General features: G+C 38.1%; 1 protein-coding gene across 2 annotated transcripts in view; it reads right to left on the minus strand.

Annotated features, from left to right (window-relative positions):
• Positions 1 to 210: 210 nt before the first annotated feature.
• LOC150106492 (hexokinase-2-like) overlaps positions 211 to 26,836 on the minus strand; it is a 65,283-nt gene continuing 38,657 nt past the window's right edge. For both annotated transcript variants that reach the window (XM_090393154.1, XM_090393155.1), the window contains exons 6-10: positions 21,138 to 21,381; positions 9,161 to 9,316; positions 8,792 to 8,931; positions 3,639 to 3,775; positions 211 to 742 (exon numbers count right to left, since the gene is read on the minus strand). In XM_090393154.1, coding sequence (XP_090249280.1) covers positions 662 to 742; positions 3,639 to 3,775; positions 8,792 to 8,931; positions 9,161 to 9,316; positions 21,138 to 21,381 — 758 coding nt within the window. In that variant the 3' untranslated portion in view covers positions 211 to 661. The remainder of the gene's footprint in view (positions 743 to 3,638; positions 3,776 to 8,791; positions 8,932 to 9,160; positions 9,317 to 21,137; positions 21,382 to 26,836) is intronic.

The following is a 26,836-nucleotide window of genomic DNA, read 5'->3' on the forward strand; positions in this document are numbered from 1 at the left end:
TATTTCCACAACAGTATTTCCTTAAACGTTAGAATAAAGTATTTTGCATTGATCACAAGTAATGATATAATGGCAGGAACCATAAATCCTTATTTTTAAAATAACTTATGTAGAATTCATAAATGCATGAAATGTAATTTACATAATGTTTTTAAAATGAATCAAAAACATTTAAATATTTAGTGTACTTGCTAGTAATAAACTGCAGAATGCCCTTTTTCTGCTTTATTTATTAAGTTACACAGTTTTCAATATTAACACATTTTTTTCTTTATATACAATTAAAAACGTTTTTAATTACGTGGTCAGTTAATATACTCCGGTCAAGAGGTTTAGTTAAAATAGTTCTGCCTTTCTTCTATATTACAAAAATAGCTTTGGTTTGTACATATCTGGAAATTGTAAAATATATAAATATAACTGGCATTACTTGAATGAATGTCTGCAGCTGTGTGATCAAAAATTGTCTCAGTGTTCCTCAGTAATGAAATGATTCCACTCCAAATGTAATACTGATGTCTACAAACAGTCTGAAACATGGGAAGTTTTATACATAGCGCTTCTGAAGTTGATTTGTTGGGATTGAACTATGTACAGGAGCGAGCACCATGTGAAATATTTCTATACAGTTAAAATTTTTTACACTAATTTGTAATATGGGTTAGGTTCCGGAACGGACAGCAACTGCTGCCACTAAAGCTGCTCCTCTTCCACTTCCATCTTCTGACAACATTAAGTCAAACTTAAAGAAGGAAAAAAAAAAAAAGAAGTTAGTTTCTGTGGCCATCAGCCTTTGATATTAAGTTTCTGACAATTTAAATGGAAATACTGAATTATCTCTCAATTATTAAAAGCAGCAAAATATTTCATGAATGAAAACACTGTATACATTTTTAGTTTCTTTAATTACACTAATTCTCATGATATTCCCTATAGAAGATTAACAAACCTCTCAAAATTAAAATAATAATAATAATAATAAATATGACTATTCAAATATACATGAAACACATTACTAGCTTCTCCCCATTTTTTTTTTTCTGGCCAGAGGAAGGTGATTTAGTTGAGAAATTATCTCTCACTCCCTCTCTTTTCTACACTGCCCCTATCTCTCCTACACTGCCCCAACAAAGAGGCATCCCTCATTCAACTACTTTCCACTAGGGTCTTAAAATATGAGCAGCAGCAGCTGTCCAACATTCCTTTATGATTCAAGTGCAAACTTTTCAAACCTGCTTCTCTTCTTCTTCTTCTTCTGTTTCCTCTTTTATGCCATCTACCTGTGTTTTCTGGAGTGATCTTCCTCACAAAGTGTTCTCCAACAGTTACAATCTGCAACTTTTCAAGAAAAATAGATTCCTTGTTTACCAATCCTTGCTTTAAACCATAATACACATAACACTAATGTGCTGTAGGTTCTGTCACTTCTTGTGTGTATGCATGTGGGATTGATATACAAAAAATTAAATAATTAACAAAATTCCATTACCAGCAGTAAAATGGAATTTTGTTAATTCCATTTTACTGCTGGTTACCCCCTCCAACTTTATTTTCATTCATTGGTTTGAATCTGCACAATATCGCTTCAGTCTTCAAGAACCACAGCATTGTATTGCTTTAGGTTGGGTGCATCAGCCAGGATTGCAGTAGCTAAGAGTGCAAAGAATTTTTTAAATTAAACAGAATGTTTAAAAAATTAGTACTACTTTAAAAAACCACAACAATAAATAAATAAACTGGCTGATTGTTTTGACCAATCACATTGCTCTTTGGTCATTCTGCGATTTCAAAATCAGAACAAATAACATGTTGGACGAGACAGGTGTTTCAATTGCGACTCCAGACTTTTTTTTATTCAAAATGGAAGGTGTGGAGGGTGGTTGAACCATGGAATGCATTGCCTGATAGAGTAGTGAGAGCAAGAACGGTCAGTGAGTTCAAGGAGTGGTATGATAGACTTTGTGTTTCCTAGGAAGGACCTCCCATGATGAGTCTCTTGACTTCATGGAGGCCTGAATAATAATCAAATTCTCATGGGAAAACATTGAGTCAGTCAAAGCAAATTTTGATGAACCTTTATATGAATCTGTGAGCTTAACACCCTGGCAAGACCAAGGAAGAGAGTGTAGCAATGGTGAGCAAGCTGACTAGTGTTTCGTAGAGAACCATCTTTAGTGTGAAAGCTGATAAAAAGAGGTCACACATGCTGAAGAAATACCCAAAAAGCAGGCATGACAGGGACTCGAACTAGGCCAATCCAGTACAAAGCACTCAACACCAAGATTTGACAACTTTGTTCGGTGTGCCATTCACCAAAAGATTCATGGATTTTTCTTAAGGAATGAGCAGCCCACACTGAACAAGATTGTTGAAGTGAACAGCGATCTTGATCTGCCACAAATATCAAGAATGATGCTTTATCAGGTGATGGAGGATCTTGGCTTCAGATACATAAAACAGTAATGTGCATCAGCCTTCATAGAACAAGAGGTTGTAATTACTTGGCAACATTAATACCTTTGAGTGCGGAGGAATATGAACCTTCCTTGTGTGAGTGGGCTGCAATCATAAAGTGAATAGAGCATAGCAGAGGATTTAAATGTCAGAATAGGAAAAAGGAAATACAAAACAAACAGGGAGATTTGGTGAAAATACATGTAATGAAAAATAGAAACGTTCAATGAAACTAAGACTCCAGCTGCTCATATGGTTTGGGCAAATATTCATTCACATAAATTACTCAACTCCTCTTCCCTTAAATCAATGCACTTTTGGTTTAAATGCCTTTATTTCGGAACTTCCCAATACGCTATACAGTCAACTTAACTATAAGACAGACCACTTTAAAACTTAAATAAAATACTAAAAAGTCCCAGCCAAAAGTCACAGTATCAGTGCTGTTCCAAGCGAAATTCATTATAGCTAATTTTACCCTAATTAATAACCTATTCCTTGTGTTTGTGAGTTCACTAGTGACAGTTAACTATAATTATTTTTTATTTAGAGATTAGTTAAATTAGTAGTATTCCCTTTGATGATTGGCACCACTAATATTGTAACATCAGATTTGTTAGCGTTGTTACACTAACTCCAAATTTTTCGACTCTTATTTTCTCAAAATGTGTAAAAAAAGAAAGAGCAGTATTGTCTGTGGATACTGTATAATCAAAGAGATTAAATATCTTAAGAAGACAAAAGACAGCAAATGTCATTGTTTAAGATTAGTCACTTCACTATTATTAAATGCTGTTAAAAATTTTCACTTTGTGATGAATCTAGAAGTTTCATTTTTTGTAGATGTCACCACTTCTCACAGTTAAATCAGTGGAGTTGAGCAGCCAAATTATGGAGAAAAAGAGAGAGAGAGGATTGCCATGTGTAATAGTTGAATGGATGAACTGCTTGAATATTGGGCCTTCTGGTATTTTACTAATTGTTGCTTGGAACTGTCATGTACTATATTATACCTGTCAAATGTGTGAGTGTGTGCTCATGTAATAGTTTGTCTGTTAGAAGAAAAAATCTGCAGTTCCTGAAAGGTGGGGGGAGAGGGGGGAAAATCTGCCATCTCCAGATAACCACTAGAGTTGGCAGGTTTTTTCTCCAAATTCACAAATTTTTCATATAAAAATTCTTACCTTGTAGTCTGGAACTGCTAACTCCTCAATTTTTTTCTCCATGAGATCATGGAAATGGGGATGATATTTGTACACTGAACCATCAACACCCACAGTTGTGTGGGGACGTTTTATTTTGTTCAGAATTGTTGCAATAGCTATAAATAAAAAGAGAACTCAAATTGAACATTAAAAAATTATTAAAAATTTGATTATTTAATATTAAATGCAACACTGTATTAATACTATAAAACATGTTCAATGGATGAAAAAATCATTACAACTGTCTCATAAACTGTTACTAATTTGAAAACAGTAATAAAGTTAAACAAAATTTAGTAATTTATTTATTTATGTAGTTCCCATCCACAAAAGGTTTTGCTACAAATCTATAGTACATTTGTATCAAGGAATGAGATAAGGATATTTTTTCTATTTTTATTAATTTTATAATTAATATTTTTTGGTATTTTTATTTATTTATTTATTTTTAACATAATCTGGAAACCCAGCTCTAGAGACGAAACATGGAATTTTTCAAGACTGCAGTAAGTTGGATGGTGGAGATGAGTTTCACTGGGTGATGAAACTCATCTCTCGCCTAAAGACAATCCCAAACATCCATGCCCACAACAGAATTTGAACCTGCAGCCTATTTATGGAGAGCAGTATGCTAACCAGTCAGCCAGCCAGGCTGGCCTAAGATCTATTAATGATTTTTTTTTAATATTAAAATGTTTAGATATATCATTTATAAATTCAATACATATAGATTTAGATTTTTTTTTTTTTTTTTACAATGGTTATAAAGTAAGTTATTATTATTATTACATCACACTTCCAGGGAATCCAAAAACTCATCGAGGGAGGGCATCTACTCTCCAGTTCTTCGTCTCACTACTCCACCAACCTTCATCATCTAACACCAATGCCATCTACTGCCAACTACCACCACTAGTACTTTCACAGACAATCACAACATCCATGCCCACGGCAGGATTCGAACCCATGGCCTTTTGGCTGGAGAGTGGATACACTAACCACTCAGCCAACCAGGCCTTATATTCTTTGTTTTTATTGTGAACAAATAAAAGTTTGCACAAGTATCTTCATGGGTAGGCTACTTGTATATGGAGGCAGACGACCTCACATCAAATTACATGTATATTACATAATGAATAGCATCCTTCCTTTTGGAGTATATTGCTATGCACTACCCACACCAGTTTCAATCTATAGTTAGGTCTTAGCAGTGGTAACTAGATCCCATAGAGATAAACTGAGAGCTAAATCAGTACAGAAGTCATATATTCCATATGCAAGTAGCAACATGGCATGTCTCCATATTATTAAAATACTCTGGATTAGAGATAGTTGAACAATATTTTTTTTTTGCTTGGTTAGAGTTCACTTGAGTAAATGATTAAAAATAGGAATATATATTCTTGTCTATTATAATTTATTTTGTAATCAAGCAAAAAAAAAATCTTTACAACTATCTATAATCAAGAATATATTAATAATATGGTGATACCATTTTGCTATGTATATATAGAAAATATGATTTCTTCAATAATTCAACTCTCAGTGTATTTCTTTGAGTCTAATTCCCACTGATGAGATGCTTTGGGTGGTGAACCTTCCCATAATTTAGAGCAACACATTCATGTGTGTGTGTGTGTGTGTATGTAATACATTAAGACATTGAGCCTTCTATTATGAAGAGTAATGTATATATATATATATCCAGTGTGGGATATTAGGATAACATGATGTGAAGTCAAGATAAAAGTAGTCTACCCATGAAGATACTTTATGTGCTTTTGTTTGATCGCACTTGGCTAAAGGATTAAACAAGAATATAAATTCTTGTCTTATAATTTACATATATATTTAATTAAAGATGTACGCATTATTATTATTTTATTATTATTATTATTATTATGTAACACTTCCAGGGAGGATAAAGACTCATCGAGAGAGAGCGTGCCAACAGCATCGAACAATTGATTCCCTCCCAACTACTAACTGCGCTGAAACTTGCTTAACTTTTTTTGCATGAGCCATTAGTAGCAGAGGCACTACCAATTGACCAAACTTTTCTTCACGTTTTATTATTATTATTATTATTCAGGCCTCCATGCAGTCAAAAGACTCATCGTGGGAGGTCCTTCCTAAGAACATAAAGTCTGTCACGACTCATCGAGGGGAGGTCCCCCCCCCCTAAGAAACACAAAGTCTATCATACCACTCCTTAAATTCATTGACCGTTCTCACTCCCACCACCCCATCAGGCAATGCATTCCACGGTTCAACCACCCTCCACACAAAGAAACCATTCCTTACCCTCTCATTCACAGTTTCCTTTCCTATCTTCCAGGGATGGCCTCTTGTCATCACTCTTTCCCGCTGTTCAACCAAGAGAAAGAACTCCCCAGTGTCAACCCTGTAACCACCTCTCAACAGTTTAAAAGTCTCAATCATATCACCTCTCCTTCTTCTATCCACCAAACTCTGCAGTCCACATTCCCTCAGCCGATCCTTATAACTATGCTTATACAGTCCTGAAACCATCTTTGTCATCCGTCTTTGTATCCTTTCCACAGTTAATTTACATCCCATCGATGTTGCCCAAACCTTAAAACCTTACATTTTGCTGCATTATACTGATACCCCCATTCATTTGCCCATCTATCTAGCTTATTTAAATCCTCTTGCAGGGCTACCACATCTGCACTATTACTAATAATCCTTCCTAGCTTCGCATCATCTGCAAACAACTGAATATCCCCTTGTAATCCACTGGCTATGTCATTGATATAAAGGTTAAACAATATAGGTCCTAGTACTGAGCCCTGTGGGACCCCACTTGTAACCCTCTGCCTCCTGGAAACTGCTCCACCATACACAACTCTCTGATACCTATCAGACAGCCAATCCTGAATCCAGTTGACCAATCTGACATCCAGACCCATGTGCTGCAACTTAAATATCAGCTTATCATGTGGCACCCTGTCAAATGCCTTCGCCAAGTATAAGAAAATTGCAGTATATGCCTTTCCCTCATCTAATGTTCTTGTAACTTTATTATAAAAGGCTAGCATATTGCTAAAACAAGAGCGTCCTTTCACAAATCCATGTTGGTTCTCACAGATCACATTACCCTCATCTGCCCAATGCTGTATACGGTCCCTCACTACTTTCTCCAAGATCTTAACAACTACTGATGACACACAGACTGGCCTATAATTAGACACTTCCAGTCTGTTACCACCCTTATGCAATGGCACTATCTTACCTTCCTTCCATTCCCTGGGCACCTTTGCCAAAGCCAGACATTCATTGAAAAGCCACGTTAAAGGCACTGTCAATTCCCTAGCACATTCTCTCAAAACTCGTGGTGAAATACCATCCAGTCCCACAGCTTTACTGACATCCAGAGTACTCAGTATCTGAAACACACTCTCCTCCTGTACCTCCAGACCTCGAACCAGTCCTATCCCTCTAGCATTAAAACTGACTCCGCTAGGATGAAATACTCCAATAACGTGTTCATTGAACAATTCCACTATGTCCTCTGCATCAGTCACTCTGTTCCCATTTTTATCCCACAATATCATTCTTCCACAGTCATTTCTCCTCCTACTGGCCACATAGCTAAAAAATTCCCTAGGATTTTCTTTGGATCTTAGGGCCAATCTCCTCTCATATTCCAGTTTCACTTTCCTTACCACACTAGTCACTCTTCTGGCCTGTGTCTTATATTCCTCATGCATCTCTTCACCTGTCTCCTTATATCTCTTCCATAGCCTCTTTTTCGCATGCAATTCCTGTTTAATATTGTTTGTCATCCACTTTACTCCAAATTGCGTCCTCTTCTTCACTCGTGGTATACAACTTACCATTGCTGATAACAAATATTCTTTTACAATTTCCCATGCACTAGTGATATCCCGGCCTTCCAATTCCTCCCTCCATGAAACTTCCCGAAGTTGACGTCTAAGACTATTATAATCACCTGCCTTATAATTCCACATAAGTTCCTGTCTCTTTGATACTCCTGCATGTCTATTCATTTTCCAAGTCAACACCATATGGTCACTCTCTCCAACTGGTGGGAGAGATGTCAACTCAGTTATTATCAACTCTTCTGATGCTATAACCAAATCCAAAACTTTTGAACCTCTTGTTCCCTCTGTTACATGTTGCCTAAGACATTTGTCCCTCAAGAATTCTAGAAATTCCATTCCCCTATTGCTACATGCATCTTCCTCTCTCCAATTTATACTACTGAAGTTAAAATCTCCCATAACAATCATTCTTCTTGCACTTGCCAAACTTAGCTGTCTAAACATCTCCTGGTCCCCATCCTCTGTGCTCCTGGGTCTGTAGCAACACCCCACTAAATATCCTGTCTTGCCTACCTCTACCTCACACCATACGCTCTCAAAATCATTTGTCTCACTACCTTCCAAATTCTCCACTCTTAGAGGACATAGGTCATCACTTATCATAAGCAGTACCCCACCACCACGCTTTCCCCTCCTATCCTGACGAAAAATGCTATGCCCAGCGACTTCTATTCCTGTTGTTATATCCCCTTCTGTCAACCACGTCTCAGTGATCGCAATAATTTTTGGCCAGGCTGATGCTATCTGCGCCACCAATTCCTCTCCCTTATTCCGGATACTCCTGGCATTAGTATAAAGCATATAAATGCCAATGTTTCTATACCCAGCATTATCCCTTCTAGACTCCACTGGGCTCAGTGTTACCTGACATTGTCTCCCTTCTCCCAAGATAACCAGAGTTTCTGGGAGAAAAAACCCGTTTGCTTGTGCCAGAGATCGGCTAACTTGGGAAGCGGTCGAAAAAAAAAAGGCGTAGAAAAATTTCCTCTAGTCGCTGACTAGATTAGAACCTGAGAAGTCTTCCTTCATGCCGTGGTGTGCAAATGCCACATCCACCGAGCTACACAGGCTCACTTTTCATGTTATGCACCTTATGAAGTCATTTTAAAAGATGAAACTAGTGGTGCATTCAAATAATAGTTTTTTCTATTTTGGTATCTCTTGGCTTCCAGTCATTTAATTTCTTTAATTTATATATATATATATATATATATATATATATAATTCAGTAATAATAATAAAGAAATATATAAATTCCATTACCTGCAGATACCAAGAATGCAGCTCGCGTAGATACTCTAGCAGATACTAATTTCACATTAGCACAGTCATCATCTGTAGCATGAGTCAGACCAAGACGATTAAGAACGTTTCTAGTTTCATCAAAAACATTTCTTCTGTCACTAAAATAGTTTGAATATGATTAAACTAATATATCAAGTTTTGTACATTATAACAAAATGAATTCTGACCTTAATTTACATGAAAAAAAAATTTAATAAAGGATTTCATAATGAATCAGAATGATTTGTCATTGTGAATAAATTCCAAGAAAATTATACTTTAAATCTGATATTATGCATAGTTCTGAAAAGAATTATAATACAAACACAAAGTAATATTTATACTAACCTTTCAATCATGGAGATATATTGAGTTTGAAAAGCATAAGGAGTGAAAAGTTGTTTTGATCCAATACCTTGAAACAATAGACCTTTATTTGTAAGAGAGACTACCACTTGCCTCATCAGTTCTCCCATGTACATTCCTGAGATCATTTTCTCAAACCTGAGTGGAAGAAAAAAGAAAACAATGTATTTTTTGCAAAGTATTTTAAGATGTGCTAAAAATTTTTTCTTTTTTAAAAGTTTGTTTGTTCCATTCTACTTTAAGAGAATTTTCAATTTTAAAATAGCAATAATTATTGAAGCACATGAAAATATGCTTTGAAGACAAGTTTTGTTAAAATTTATATTAGGTATGCACATAGCACACTCAGGATTTAATCTTGGGTGGTGGGAGTGGGGGAGTTGAGTAGTCAATTTCAGAATACACACAACGTACGACCACAACATAGATGCTCAGTCATATAAGACCTATGACTGAGCATCCAGTGGTCACTAATTCATAGGTAGTATAGAAACAGAAGACACAACATAAATAAATTAAAAAAATGAATTTTAATTAGGAAAAGATTTTTGGAAAATTTTCTAGTGTTTTTTTTTTCTTTTTTCTTTGGAGGAGGCCAGGGCTCCTTGGCCCACCTCTGGGTGCACCACTTGGGATGCAGATTACTCTCACTATAACAAATACTGTTATAACCAACTACCAAAAAGTTTCAATCAACATTAAGTGCTTTTTTTAAAGGAAATTCACTATAGCAAATGGTGTTCCCTGTGAGTTTGCAGATGTCATGACTGTTGACTATATTAGAAAAAAATGCATTGTTTTCATCTTTTGATATCTTTAGAAATGTGGACTTTTGAAATAATTTCTGTTTGCTGCCATCTTTCACCTATGAGGGGGTATCCAAAAATATACAGAATTTGAACTTGGCACGTGTGTATTTTCTAGTTAATATACAAGTTACAGATGCTGATGCTAGGCATCTTGATGATGCAATTTTCCAGGTAAGTGGCATCATCCTATGTGAACTGGTTCATTGTTCTGGCTGCTTTTTTTTTTTGTTAGTGCTTACAAACCATTTTGGCAATTTTGTGATGGCTGACCATAAGGAACAGAGAGTGTACATGAAATTTTGTTTTCTTTGGGTAAAACTGCAGCTGAAACTATTTTTATGTTTTGGCAAGCCTTTAAGGACAACGCTTTAGGTAAACATAGGTCTACGAGTGGTTTTCCCTATTTCAAAAATGGGGACATGTAAGTTGAAGACCAGCCACAATCTGGCCAACCTTCAACAAGCAGAAATGATGAAAACATTGAAAAGGCAATCAATGAAGATCTTTGAAAGACTATTGAGCAAGTTTCTGATGAGATGAATTTGTCATAGAGTTTGTGTCAGCAAATTTTAACAGAAGATTTGCAAAAGAAATGTATGTCCATTAAATTTGTGCCTTGCTTATTCATAGAAGATAAAAAAAATTGTGTGAATGTTTGCCGTGGGGTCTTTATTCCCATGGATAAAGAAAACCATCAAAGGGCAGCAATTCGTTGATGTGGACAAAGTGAAAGAAAGGTTGCTGGAGGTCATAAACAGTATTCCAGTCCTCCTGCAAGGACACAACATCTGCTTGACTTCTCATTATTCTTCCCAATTTTGCATCACCTGCAAACAGTTGCATATCTCGAGTTAAATCCATCCTAATATCGTTAATATACAAGTTGAACAGTAATGATCCTAAAATATAGATCCTGTAACACACCACTAGTAACTTTCCTCATTTTGGATACTGCTTCCCCATATGCAACTTGCTGATACCTATCTGACAGCAGTCACCTATACAACTCATTAGTCTGCTGTTATCAGTTCACTTCTGTATCCTATCTCTCACCAACATCTCCACCACCTTAACTTTTGTGACATTTGTTCCATGTTTAGTGACTTATTTTGAAAATAAACTCAATCACTCAAGTGCGAGGACATCTGCTGTTTGTTTCTGAATGAGGCAGTGTTTTAAGTCCATGAGAAAGTGAATTGACACAACATGAGAATTTGAATTCTGAGGACACACATATTACTGAGCATGTCCAGAACAAGTTGAATTTTAATGTTTAAATATTAAACATTGGATCTTTATTCTTTTTTGACATGTTTCAACTATTTGCAGTATTCTCAAGTGGATGATGCCAAAGACACTAATATTCCAGTATGGTGTCTCCACACACATGCATTGGGAAGATTGTATGTATGTGACTGCCTTCATATGGAATTCCCAAAATGATAGATCACTAGTGACAGAACCATAATATATCCGTGTCACTAAGCATTATGATAAAGCTGCAAAAGTGACAGAACTTGATGATCAGAAAACACATATCACGGATGTTTTCATCTTTTACTGTTGACTGTGAAAGAATCCTTGATATGTCTTCAGATGAATACATAGAGTATACCTCAATGTACAAGAGGTCCATTCAACATTTTTGCAAAGTAGGAGTCAATATATTATGAATCACTATGTCTTAATATTCCTCATTTTTGGATCTATTCAAAGATGAAAGATCTATCTATCGGCATAACATGAGGATTAAGATCTTTAAATTTAGCTGACCTGGTTGGCTGTGTGGAGAGCATATCTGCTCTCTAACCAACAGGCTATGGTTGTGAATCTCACTGGATACATGCATGATGAAAGTTTATTTTTCACTTGGATAGACTATAATAAATTTAGTTTAATCGTTTATCCAAGTGTGAGCAAACATAGTATGTGCCTGAAAATATATTCAGGACTGAGGTAAGGTAGTACAACACCAGGCAACTCATAGCAAAGGTGGACCGAGCTAACATCACTTCTTTCTCAGTATCTCCCATAATGCAAAACAAATCTCCTTGCGGATATGTATAATATTATGCATTAAGGGAAGGGCCACTACCAAGACTGGTTTCAACCTTTATTGAGGTCTCGTCAGTGGGAGCCAGGCCCAGAAGTGAAGCTACCAAAGCAGAAGCAATGGAGAGGTCATCTTTACCTATAGGAATTGCCAAAAGGTGTGCCACCTTATTATTAAATTACTCTGGATTTAGAGAACGATGTTGAAAGTTTATTTTCAACATCTTTCTTGGTTAGACTATAATAAATTTAGTTTAATCCTTTATCTAAGTGTGAGCAAACAAAGTTTTCACCTGAAAATAGCTTCAGGACTGAGGTAAGGTAGTACAACACCGGGAAACTCGTATCAAAGGTGGACCAAATTAACATCACTCCTATCTGGACGGGTTAAGGAAGTTCAATGTGTAAGAGGAGTTCTTAAGCATAGGTTCTTAACTCCCCCCTTTTTTAAGGAGAATCCAAGACTATGGTGGCAAATTACTGACCGATCAGCATATCAGGAGTCGTCGTCAGGGTCTTGTAGAAAGTAGTCAAGGGAAAAATACAGGAATGGATTGATGAAAATGAGATACTGTACAGGGGACAGCATGGCTTTGTGAAGGATAGATCATGCCTCAGTAACTTGCTCAAGTTTTATAACAAGGTGACGCCAGAACTGAATAAGGGAAATGGATTTACAGTGATACTGCTAGACCTGGCAAAAGCGTTTGACAGGATACCACATGGAATTCTAATCCGTAAACTACAACATATGGGAATGGATATAGGGTTGGTGAGATGGATAGGTGGGTGGTTGATGGAGAGATATCAAAGAGTAGTTTATTCAGGAGTAGAGTCCAAAAGACAGCCAGTGACTAGTGGTGTGCCACAGGGTTCTGTTCTTGGATCACTGCTGTTTAATCTGTTCGTTAACAATATAGGGAAGGATCTAAGTGGAACAGTTCATTTGTCTGATGATGCAAAGTTGGGTAGGGCGATAGTGAATGCAGAAGATGTCAAAGTCTTGCAGGATGACTTAGATAGATTGGAGTTCTAGGCTAAGGAGAATGGATGTCAATTTAATGTGACAAAATGTAAGGTTATGCATTTTAGGATGAAAAGATTAGCAGCAGTATACCACATTGGTGGAACTGTACTCCAAGAGATTGATGAGGCCAGGGACTTAGGAGTGTTGGTGGATAGAGAGATGAAGTTTAGGGGGCACATTGCAAAAGTGGCTAAATTAGCTCATCAACTCACTTGGTTGTTGAAAAATACCTTGATGAGCAGAGACAAGCAAGTTATTGTACCTCTGTACCGAGCCCTGATAAGACCTCATCTCGACTATTGTGCCCAGATTTGGTCACCTTGGTTCCTTTTTGATGGGGAGGATGTGAAGAGGATCCAGAGGCGAGTGACTAAGATCATAGCAGGTCTATGGAATGAACCTTATGATAACAGGTTGAAGATTTGTGGGTTGCAGAAACTAGTTGATAGGCGGAAAAGGGGGAGATATGATTGAGACATTCAAATTGCTAAAAGGATTCTATAGGATTAATTCAGTGGATATTTTTGAGATCAGGACTGGTGGTGGGAGAACTAGGGGACACCTATGGAAGCTGGGCAAGAGTGTGGTTAGCAGGGAGATTAGAGCTGGGTTCTTTACTTTTAGAGTGGTAAATGAGTGGAATAAGTTGCCAGAGTCTGTTGTGGGTGCTATGACAGTCAGTGAGTTCAAGGCAAGGTATGATAGATACTGTGAGAATGTCGAATACTTGTGTGGACATGATGTTTAGGGCCTCTCTTGATGAGTTTAAGGACTCCCTGGAGTAGCCCGAAATAATAATAATAATAATAATAATCTCAGTATCTCCCATAATGCTCCTATCTCAGTATCTCCCAAGTGAAAAATAAACTTTCAACATCTTTCTCTAAATCCAGAGTAATTTAATGATAATGTGGCACACCTTTTGGCAACTCCTATAGGTAAAGAAGTTGAAAGTTTATTTTTTCACTTGGTTAGAGTATAATAAATTTAGTTTAATCCTTTATCCAAGCGTGAGCAAACAAAGTTTGCGCCTGAATACAACACCAGGGCAACTCGTTGCAAAGGTGAAGCAAGCTACCAACACTCCTGTCTCAGTATCTCCTTTAATGCAAAACACATCTCCTTGTGGATATGTCTAATGTTATGCATTAAGGGAAGGGCCACTACCCAGACTAGTTTTGACCTTTATTGAGGCCTCTTCAGTGGGAGCCAGGCCCAAGCTGAGATACCAGGCAGAAGCATTCGCAAGTCATCTCTACCTATAGGAGTTGCCAAATGGTGTGCCACCCTTTTTTAAAAATTACTCTGGATTTAGAGAAAGATGTTGAAAGTTTATTTTTTCACTTGGTTAGAGTATAATAAATTTAGTTTAATCCTTTATCCAAGCGTGAGCAAACAAAGTTTGCGCCTGAAAGTATCTTCAGGACTGGGGTAAGGTGATACAACACCAGGGCAACTCGTTGCAAAGGTGAAGCAAGCTGCCCTGGTGTTGTATCACCTTACCCCAGTCCTGAAGATACTTTCAGGCGCAAACTTTGTTTGCTCACGCTTGGATAAAGGATTAAACTAAATTTATTATACTCTAACCAAGTGAAAAAATAAACTTTCAACATCTTTCTCTAAATCCAGAGTAATTTATTAAAAAAGGGTGGCACACCATTTGGCAACCCCTATAGGTAGAGATGACCTGCGAATGCTTCTGCCTGGTATCTCAGCTTGGGCCTGGCTCCCACTGAAGAGACCTGTTTCCAGCGGCCTCGAGAGAAAGCTCCATGTTCCAGTCCTTCTTCAAACCTGTTCCAGTGGATTCCAGCAACAGTTTACGTGAACCGAAAAGAGAGCTCCGATTGAAGTCCTGCTACCAACAGGGTCCTGCCTTGGTAAGATTCCTTGTTCTTTTTGTGGGTTTTTTAGTCCTATACACGGCCTTCTGCTACTTTATAAGAATAGACTATCCTTGGAAAGTCTTCTTCCTTTCTTTCTTTAAGTAATAATGTCTTCGGTTTTACCGAGGGTAAGAACCCTCGGGTCCGAAATTGATGCTAATATTGAGAAGAGGACGTTTGCGAAGACTATAATTAACTATGTCGGGGCAGACAACATTTCTGGTTTTACCCCTTACGGGGGGGGGGGGGAAGGTTTCAAGTTGTATGCACTAACGATGCAACTAGAGAAAAATTACTGAAAGGAGTCGAGTGCCAGGGAAAAGTTTTTCATCCTTTTGTGGTAGGAAGTCTTTCCAAAAGTGTAAGAATAGATCGTTTCCCAATTGAATATCTCGAAGAAGACACTGACATCATCACTAAAGTCTTCTCGAAATGGGGATCCGTGTGGGATATAAAAATTGGCACGGACGCTGACTTCCCTCAATGGAAGTCAGGAGAAGTCACTTTTTCTGTCATGATGAAGGCAGAAATTCCGAATTTCGTCAAAATAGGATCGGCCAGGGTAATGGTTAGCTACCCTGGCGTAAAGCGACAATGCTTTAAGTGCGGTGCCCTCACGCATCTCGGGGCTCAGTGCCCGAAAATGAAATGTCGCAACTGCCTTACAACGGGCCATACATTGGAGAAATGCCAGTCGGCCTGCTTAAAATGTGGCAACAAGGACCACAAAGTGGACACCTGCCCAAGCAGAAACCATGCCGAAAGAGTGGGAGGCACTATCACGCCCAACACTCCAACACCAGAAAACAATATCAGTGGCATGGAGCAGAACGACTTCCCAACCCTGAAGACCACACATGAAAGGGCAGCAACAAAGAATAATACTGCCACATCACAAATTGAAGCAACAGAGAAACCTACAGCCAAAACTGTAGAAGCAGCCAGGAAAGACTCAAAGCAGGAGGAACCAGCCAACGACCAAACCGCTACCATAGAAATTAAACAGAACCATCAGCAAGAAGCTTCTAGCACGGTAGTTGAAGAAACAACAGCAGAAGAAACAGTAGAAATGGAAACTCACAGTGAAGAAACCACACAAAAAAGGCCAGGCAGCCCTGAAGAAGGGAATTTAAAAAAACCAAAACCAGGGAGTCCGGGCGTAGTTGAAACTGGAAAAGTAACAGCAGAACCCACAAAGTACCCTTATGCAAAAGCCAATGCACCGATACTGCATCTGCTAAAAGACTTCCCCGAGGATGCGAAGGTTTTACGAAATGGAATAGAAACATTCGGGGATATCCTACTTATTCTCACAGGGAAAAATGGGCCTAAAGTGGTAAGCGCAGAGTGGAATGATATGTTTGTCGAAGACATAGACGAAATCACTCCAGAACAAATCGAAGAATTTATTGATGCAAAGGATGACGTGGGAGCAGCATTGTATAGAGGCCTAGGAATGCTAAACTACTCCTGCGGAGATAAGTTATATGATCACATCCTTAGTACCCACAACAATAGAAAGCAGGAGGATTCAAGCCCTGCCTAACACGCTGACAAGTCAGTCGACTTGTTGCATACAGCTGCCGAAGGGGGGGGGGGAAGTCATTTTTTTTTGTTCTCTTTCAAATTAGAATTTTTGTTTTGAAAAGGTCTTTTCCACACAGGAGGGGGTACCCTGAGAACCTGGGCTGCGAAGGCCTACATCGAGGCAGTGCAGCTCCTTGTGGGCTGCATCACCCAGGCCAGGCTCTTCCCCCGCTCTTCTGATCATTCAGTTTGAAATTCCGAAATTCACCTAGTTTCTTATTTCTTTGGGTCTGTCTTACAAATTGTTATATGTATGTTTTAATGTTATTTACCACCAGTTTCCTTTTTCATGTGTTGCTTCTTTCATTTGTTTTTCCCTGCTTTCCTCGGGCAGTCATCTGAAGAGGTGACTGACCGAGGAGAGCTGAAAAGAACGGATGGAGGGAGATAATGTCGGAGATCTGCTTGGTGCGGGCATTTAAGTCAGGCCAAGTAGATCGACTGAGGCCTCTTTTAACTATCTGCTACTATCCACTCTATCTTTCTCCTCCTCTCTCACTATCAGGCTGACTCTCAGCACAACTTTTATTAAATCTAAAGAGGCCAGTGATGAAAGGCATGAACTCCCATTTGGCCTCAATAAAGGTTCGAAACTAGTCTGGGTAGTGGCCCTTCCCTTAATGCATAACATTAGACATATCCGCAAGGAGATGTGTTTTGCATTAAAGGAGATACTGAGACAGGAGTGTTGGTAGCTTGCTTCACCTTTGCAACGAGTTGCCCTGGTGTTGTATCACCTTACCCCAGTCCTGAAGATACTTTCAGGCACAAACTTTGTTTGCTCACGCTTGGATAAAGGATTAAACTAAATTTATTATATCCTATAGGTAAAGATGACCTCTCCATTGCTTGTGTCTTGGTATCTTCACTTCTGGGCCTGGCTCCCACTGACGAGACCTCAATAAAGGTCAAAACCGGTCTGGATACCAGCCCTTCCCTTAATGCATAACATTATACATATCCACAAGGAGATGTGTTTTGCATTATGAGGGATACTGAGATAGGAGTGATGTTAGCTTGTTCCACCTTTGCTATGAGTTTCCTGGTGTTGTACTACCTTACCTCAGTCCTGAAGATATTTTCAGGTGCAAACTTTGTTTTCTCACACTTGGATAAAGGATTAAACTAAATTTATTATTGCATACATGCATGTTTGTTAATGTCTTTATGTAAAATAATTTCATTGCCCAGTGTGACTGCTTATTGGGAACCTGAAACAGTATGAAAATGTTCCATGTAAGTTGGTGCACAAGCTGCAGAGGATGGAAATAGATAGAATATTGGTTAGTTGGATCAGAGATTGGCTCTCTGAACGATACCAGCAGGTTGTGTATGATGGAGCAGTGTCTCAAAATAGAAGGACCAGTGGCGTGCTCCAGGGCTCTGTTCTTGGGCCCCGTGCTGTTTAACTTGTTTGTAAATGATATATCATGTGGACTGACTGGGGATCTTCAGTTATTTGCTGATGATGCAAAGTTGGGAAGAATTGTAAGTAGCACTGCTGATGCTGAATCCCTTCAGGAAGATTTGAATAGACTTTTTACTTGGACAAAAGAGTGGGGTTTTAATTTTAATATCAATAAGTGCAAGGTGCTGCATTTTGGAGTGCAGAAATATAAGGCTGTGCACTATATTGATGTTATAATATTACAGGAAGTGGATGAGATTAGAGATTTGGGAGTGATGGTTGACAGTAGACTGAGTGTAGAGGGCATATTGCTAGTGTTGCAAAGGTTGCATATCATAGTGCTGCTATGATAAGAAGTACTCTAACATGCAGACCACACTTGGACTATTGTGCTCAGATCTGGTCACCTGGTTTTCCATGTGATGTGGAGATACTGGAGAGAGAGAGTCCAGAGGTGAGTGACTAAGACAATATCAGGACTTTGGAATGCTGGCTATGGAGAGAGGTTGAAGAAATGTGGATTGCAGAGTTTGGTGGATAGGAGGAAGAGAGGTGATATGATAGAGACATTTAAGTTGATCCAGAGGGGATTATAAAAAGAGTTGAAGGTAAGAGGGGAAGAATCAGAGGTCATTCCTGGAAGTTATTTAAAAGTGTGTTGAAGAAAGGTTTGAGGAGTGGATATTTTACATGGAGAATTGTCAGTGAATGGAATGCGTTACCAAATTGTGGAATGCATTACCTTGTTAATGCAAGGAGTGTTAAGGATTTTAAGATTCTATATGATAAATGTATTGAGTTGAATGAACCTCCCACAGTGAGTCTGTTGACTCCATGGAGGGTGTAATAATAATTATAATAATAATACAAATATTTTATAAGCTAACAGCACTTTGTGAAGGAAGGTAAACATTTTTTTGGAATTATGTTCACTTTCCTTGAAGTCAGGTTTTGATTAGCTGCTGTGGTTATTTAAAATATTATACACTAAATAATAAACTGTCAATTGCATATGGTGTTCTCCAACCAGTGTTTTTTAATTTTCATTTTTGAAGATAAAAATCCATGTTTCTGAAAGGTAAACTCCCACCTTCATTAAGACTAACTTTATTATATACAATATCAACCCAAAGAATATTCTGCCTGGATCCCAAAATCTAGGTTAAGAATGTGTATTCCATGGAATTTTTGACCCAATGGGATTATCTCTTAAATCTATATTAATTACTTTTATTTATTAAAAAGAGTTTTATTAAAATATACCCAACAAACCAGTCAGATTAAGACAATCAAGGTTAGATGAAGGAGGGAGTAAAATTCTTCTCACCAATCCTGATTTCTCTATGTTATTGTGTCATATTTTTTTGCGACCACATATCAGAAATAAAGGAGAAGTTTTTGGCATTGGACAGTTCAACTTTGTAAAAAATTATAGGCATTAGTGAGACCTGGTTGACAGAAAGTAATATAGTTACAGAAATAGAATGTAAGGGGTATTGTATTTTTGGGGAGGATAGAGAGAATAGGATAGGAGAAATTTAAGATGATTTTAGGTGTGAGGAAGAAAGTTCATTTGAGGTTGTCTGGTGCAAGAAGAGGCAATAGAGAAAAGTATATTGTTGGTTGCTGCTATAGACTAGGAGATCCACAGGACGATTGTGGGTCCTATGCATAAATTAGCACAATGAGTGCAGGAAGAACAATTATTATATTATGGGAGACTTCAACTATGGGAACATAGATTGGAGGGAGAAAAGTAGGATGGAAGTGGAATTTATACAGTTGCTAAGGGATAATTACCTGAAGCAGCATGTTATAGAGAGGACCAGGGGTTCAAGAGTGCTAGGCCTGGTAACAGCATCAGAAGATGTATCCATAATGAAGGTAAACACTCTGCCTCCAATTGTGGAGAGTGACCATGCAGTCTTGTTCTAGGAGGTTGATAAACATCTGGAATACTCTGTCAAGAAAAAATTTATGTTGAGCTATAAAGCTGGTAATTATGACACACTTAGAAAGCATCTTGGAGCAGTGCCATGACTTGAAAAGCTGCAAGGAAAAGAGCAATAGGAGAATGTCAGTCATGCATGGGAAGTGTTCAGGGATTGTTTATGAGAAACAGTATCAGGCTGCATACCCACACTCAGAAGGATGAACCAAGTGGAGGTTAAGTAGATGAGTAGGGATATAGAGCAAGAGCTGCAAAACAAAGAAAATCACATTGATGGTACTGGATTGCAAGAAAGTGATGAGGCTAGGGACTTGGGAATAATGCTGGACAGAGAGTTGAAGTTTAGAGGACATTGCAAAAGTTAGTAAAAAAATACCTCAGAGGATTACTTGGATGTTGATAAACATGCTAACAAGTAAAGATAGGGAAGTTATTATCCCTCTTTATACGGCTATGATTCAGCCACATCTTGACTACTGTGCACAGATTTGATCATCATAGTTTGTTGGTAATCAGGAGGTGGTAGAGAGGAATTTAGAGATGAGTGACCAAACTGGTGACAGATCTGTGGAATTCTCTCTGTGAGGATAGGTTGAAAGTGTGTGGGTTGCAAAGTTTAGTTGATAGGTAGAGAAGTGGGGACATGATACAAATTTATAAGTATTGAAACAAAGGAAATTTTTCAATACATGATGAATAGATAGAGAGAGAGAGTTATCCTAGAAAGTTGTGTAAGAGTGTGGTTAGGAAGGGTGCGATGGCAAGACTTTTTGCTTGGAGAGTGGTGAGTGAGTGGAATGGATTGCAAGAATTAGATGTGAGTGCCCTAACAGTGAATGAGTTTAACGATAGGTATTATAAGTACTGTGTTTGTGTGTGTGTGTAAAGGTTGTGGGTAATCCTACAATGAGTCTGACTCCCTGGAGATAACCTTGTGATAATAATAATTGAAAATAATTCTATTTAATTGAATATGATTTTGGTTATTTTACAAATTATCCCATGTAATTTTGTTTAAGATACTGATTTTATTAGAACTAGTTAAGTAATCTGAATTGGAAGTAACCTGACCTGTAATATGAATGCGTCATACTGATATGTTACAACTCCATAAATTATATGTTACAACTAATTTTGGGAAGGCATACAAAATTGATTCCCCCTCCTTTCTGCATATGTACTATTTAATGTAGGTAATAAATGTTTCAGAATTGTAAGAGATATTTGCAAAATACTAACAGCTGCTTTCCAGGATTAAGTGATCCATTATCAACTTCTTCATCATATGCCGTACGTATGAAATCAAGGCAACCGTTGTCACCAAATGCACCCCATTCTGTATTGACAATAACCTGTGCAGGTTCATAATGATCAGAATCCCACAGGTCAACATTTGTGTCCACTTTTTCCATATAAGAATAGTTTGGGAGATTTTCCTTGTTTACATATACAGTTTCCATATAGCAAGCATTGGTGCCAGTACCTGAAAAAAGCAAAAATGGGTATTAGTAAACCAGAGATTAGATACCTTATTTCATTTATGCAATTTCATTATGAATATAATAATCAAAATTTGTTATTACTAGATCCATCTAAGTGATCCATCAATTTATCACACTATATTTTATGACTAGGGGCAATGACTAGTCTCACAGCAGAAGAGGTTAGCAATAAAATCACTAAAATCGGGCAAGGCTGCTGGCGATGATGAAATTCGGCCCGAAATGCTAAAAACCTTAAATTGAAACGGTGTTCTCTGGCTGACTCGAGTGTGTCAGGCTGCTTGGATATCTGGCCGAGCACCAAAATTATGCCTGTCAGCCATTGCTTTAGTGTCTTCAAGAAGGGAGACCAGAAGAATTGCAGTAACTATCGTGGCATCTCTCTCTCTGCTCAGCCTGCCTGGGAAAGTGTATGCTAGGGTGCTTGGAAAGACGGTGCAGGAGCATAGTTGAGTCAAAGTTCCAGGAAGAACAATGTGGCTTTCGTCCTGGTAGAAGCAAAACTGACCAAATCTTCACTTTAAGGCAAAGCTTTGAGAAATCTTGGGAATATGCCAAGAATGTGTACACATGTTTTGTGGACTTGGAGAAGGCATATGACCAGGTTCCTCGGGATAAGCTTTGGCAAGTAGTACAGGAGTATGGAGTGGATGGCCAACTATTAACTGCCATCAAGTTCATCTGTGTCAGAATTGGAGGTCATCTGTGTCAGAATTGGAAGATGTAGCATTGAACATCTGCTTTTTGCAGATGACCAAGTTCTACTTAGCTCTTCCACAGATGACCTCCAGCAGACCCTGGATAAGTTTGTAGCTGTTTGTGCAGATGCCGGAATGAAGATCAGTGTGGCCATAACTGAAACATTTGTGGTCTCAAGACAACCATCCCAGTGCACTCTATATGTAAGTGGAGTCCCAATGAGGCAGGTGGAGAAGTTTAAATACCTTGGGTCCATATTCACGAATGATGGAAAATGGGACGTAGAGCTAGATACTCGAATTGGCTTAGCAAGATCAATATTGTGGGAGCTTTGCTATTCGGTAGTATTGAAGTGGGAGTTAAGCCAGAAGGCAAAGCTGGCTGTCTTCAATACAGTCTATGTCCCCCATCTTCACCTATGGTCATGAGATGAGAGTTGGGTAATGACCAAAAGAATATGGACACGAATCCAAGCGGCTGAAATGAGGTTCCTTCGAGGGGTTGCGTGGCTGACAAGACTCGACAGAGTCAGAAGCTCTGCAATTTGGGAAACCCTCAATACTCAACCGCTACTTCTCCATGTTGAGAGATCACGGTTACATTGGTACAGGCACCTGGTCAGAATGCCACAAGAGAGGCTCCCTCAGCAGGCCCTCTTTGCCAAGCCACGTGGAAGGCCAAGGACTTGCTGGATAGATTATATCCAAAACTTTGGGTGGACATGTTTGGGAATCCCACCAGAACATCTGAGCTTGGTGGCAGAGGATCGTGACCATTAGAAGTTCCTCTTGCAGCTGTTGCCCCCACAACCCAATTAGGAAAGGTGGGCCTTGAAGATGTGTGTATGTATGTATGTATATTTTATGAAATAACATCCATCTATCCATCCATCCACCCATATTTTTATGCTTTACAGCAATCTTTCCTTTATCAATCTTTCATTTATCCATTAAGAATGAGAAATTTGTATAATTTTATTTTTTATAGGCTATTGCCTATATAAAATAGGCTCTCTGTTAAAGAGAGAGTATTTTTAAGTTAAAACACTTTTAGAAAGAAAGTGCTCTTGAGAATTACTTTTGTTGGCACTGTTCTTTTTGACTATTTCTGATGGATAACGTGGTTAGCCAGGCCTGATTTTTCATGTTCTAAGTAGACTGTGTATAATCCTGATATGCTTCATTACAAATAATATCTGACTTTTTTATTATGTTTGTTGTAATAATGTCTGAGTGTTGTCACATGATATGAAACAGAAATAACAGTGGAAAAATTGCTCACCATTAAAGTTTAATGCTCATTTTAAGATCAATGTAAAAGGACACATACACTTTCCTTAGCTCACTTTGGTTTACGATATTATTGGTGCCTACACTATCCTTACATTTTGAATTTGAGATGAAAGTAAGAGGAAAAGTAAGGCATAAAAGCAATTAATGGTATTTTAATATATGCCTGATAATGAATTTAAATGGTCTATATAAGGTGTAAAGGAAGTTGTGGGCCTAAGGGGGATATGGCACTCTGTGGGTACTAATGCAGAAGCAAGAGTGCAGTATCCCCATGACCTCTGGAATGTCGAATATGAGGAAAGATTGAGGAAGTGCAATTTACAGAGTCTAGGGCATAGGAGGAAGAGGGGGGAGATATGATATAGACCTACAAGTTAGAAAGGGGTTGTTATAAGGTCAATGTTGGAGAAGTTCTACAGAAAACAGTGGGAGATCAGGGGAGAACCAGAGGTCATCCTTGGAAACTGTATAAAGAGGGTGTGAGCAGGGGAGTGAGAAGCTATGCCTGAGAGTGTGGCATCTGCAGAGAATTTGAGTGTGTTTAAAGTGCGGTATCATTACCTGTGTGTATGATAAAAGGACCTCCTAGATGAGTCTTTGACTCCATGGGGTCTTGGGTAATAATAATAATAATAATGGTTGCTAATCTTGTTGTTTCGCTGTAATAAGAAAGAATGCATCAAAATGGGATTTGTGCACATCAGCATATGAAAGGATATACATTCTGATATGCTTTCTGAATCTACAGAATCTTACAGACCATCAATATAAAATATATATATATATATATTCTCCAGTATTCAAACTACTCATCTGTCAATTTTGCAATAGTAAAAAAGACTGCATGAACAAGAGATGTAATGCATAACATGAATACTCAATAGGGAAATTCCTCTAATTTTCTGATTCAATTTTATTTACCTTTTTATAGATGGTACTCGATTCCAATTATCTGAAATTAAACCTTTTGAATTGTACAGTGTAGCCAAGCATAAGCGAACAAAGTTTGAACATGAAGTAACTTCACAACTTAGCTTCTTGTGTATAGAGACTAACTTCACATCAGTTGCCTTAGTATCCCATATACAGTGCACATAGATATGTATAATGCAGTGCATATGGGAAGGACCACTTTCCAAACCAGTTTCGACCTTTATTAAGGTCTCATCAGTGGGAGCCAGACCCAGAAATGATACCAAGGTTGAAGCAGTGCAAAAGTCATATTTCCAAAATAGGCAGGTGTCACACCTCATTACTAAAATACTTTGGATTAAAGATAGATGTTGAAAGTTTTTCCCACTTGGTTATACTATAAATTAAAGATGCCAAGAAATTATATTCTTGGTTTCATTGTTTATCCGAGTGTTAGCAAACAAACTTTGTGCATGAAGTAACTCCACAAGTGGGCTACTTGTATAGAGACTAATGTTCACATCGATTGCCTTAGTATCCCATAATGCAATGAACATATCCTTACAGGCATGTATAATGCAATGCATTATGGGAAGGGTCACTAGCCTGGATAGTTTCTATGCCTTGTAGTTAACCTCATTATATTATTACCCCAAGACCTCATGGAGTCAAAGACTCATCTATGAGGTCCTTTTATCTCACACACACACAGCTCATCATACCATGTCTTAAACACACTCAAACTCCTTGCCGACACCACACTCTCAGGCAAGGCATTCCAGTCATTTACAACTCTGCACGAAAAAAACTTGATTCTCACTCCCCTACTCACACCTTCTTTATACATTTTCCAGGGATGACCTCTGGTTCTTCCCCAATCTCGCACTATTTTCTGTAGAACTTCTCCAGCATTGATCCAATAACAACCCCTTACTAACTTTTAGGTCTCTATATATCTCCCCCTCTTCCTCCTGTCCACCAGACTCTGCAAATTATTCTCAATCTTTCCTCATACTCGACATTCCAGAGGTTAGAAACTACCTTAGTCAGTAGCCTTTTGGACCCTTTCCAACATCTCTTCATCCTTTGAAAAACCAGGTGACCAAATCTGAGCACAATAGTCCATGTGTGGCCTAATCAAACCCTTATACAATGGAACAAGAATCTCCCTACTTCTACAAGGCAGTGTCCTCCGCATCATTCCCAGAAGCCTTTTTCATGTTGTCTTCACAATTTTGGTTATGTGTCCCCTAAATTTCAGATCCTTATCCACTATCACTGCCAGATCTCTTATTTCCTCCACCTCCAACAATATATCCTCACCAAGCATAAATTCTACATCACATCTTTGTTTTCCAAAATTTAAAAACCTTACATTTTGCAACATTGAACTCGCATCCCCATTTCCGTGCCCAATCACTCAATTTATTCAAGTCTTCTTGTAAGGCCACAACATCTTCTCTACTCTTCATGGTTACTCCCAACTTTGCATCATTCGCAAACAACTGAATATCTCCATCCAAATCTTCACCAATATCATTAATATACAAGTTAAACAATAATGGCTCTAAAACAGATCTCCGAGGCACTCCACTAGTGACATTCCTTTTCCTGGATATTGCTCCCCCCCATACACAACTTGTTGATACCTATCAGATAGCCAGTCTCCAATTCAATGCACTAATCTAATATCCAACCCACCTGCTCTAGTTTGACTGTCAACTTATCATGAGGTAATCTATCAAAAGCCTTTGCAAAATCCAAGTATATTACTGTGTATCCTTCTCCTCTATCCAAGAATCAATCACTTTATTGTAATACATAAGTAGATTACTAAAATATGACCTCCCTTTAGCAAATCCATGCTGTCCATCAAAGATAATACCATTGTTGTCAATCCATTCCTTGATCCTAGTTCTCATAAGCTTCTCCAACAAATTAACCACAACACCTGACACACAGATAGGCCTATAGTTTGATGCTTGAGTTCGATCAACTCCTATATGAATTGGCACAATCTTGTCCTCCTTACACTCCTTAGTAACTTGACCCAGTGCAAGACTTGTATTAAAAAAATATGTCGAGGCAGGTGTCAACTCCCTAGCACATTCCTTCAGAATACGTGGTGATATATTATCAAGTCCCACAGCCTTATTAACATCTAGTTTGCTCAATTCCCCATACACCTCTTGCTCACTTACAGTCAGTCTCTCCTCTCCATCATCAACTGCTCTCAATCTCTCTATGAAGTCGCATTCACAAGATTGAAAGACCTTTATGAACTGCTCATTAAGTATCTCCATCACACATTCTGCAACAGCTGTCTTTATACCATTTTCTCCTATGCTGCCTGCATAATGCCCTTTTTCTCTGTATTGCATGCTTAATCTCTTTATTCACCCATCTCACACCTATCTTATTTATATATATGTTTCCTAGGCTAATATGTTTCAAGTTTTCTTCAAATTTTTCCATCAAGTCTCTGAGATTTGGTTCTTGTTTTCAAATTTTCCATTTCACCTTTTTCACAATA

This window comes from Typopeltis vanoorti, chromosome 5, assembly GCF_054136105.1.
Source record: "Typopeltis vanoorti isolate ZY-2024b chromosome 5, IOZ_Tvanoo_1.0, whole genome shotgun sequence".
NCBI classification, from domain to species: Eukaryota; Metazoa; Arthropoda; class Arachnida; order Uropygi; family Thelyphonidae; genus Typopeltis; species Typopeltis vanoorti.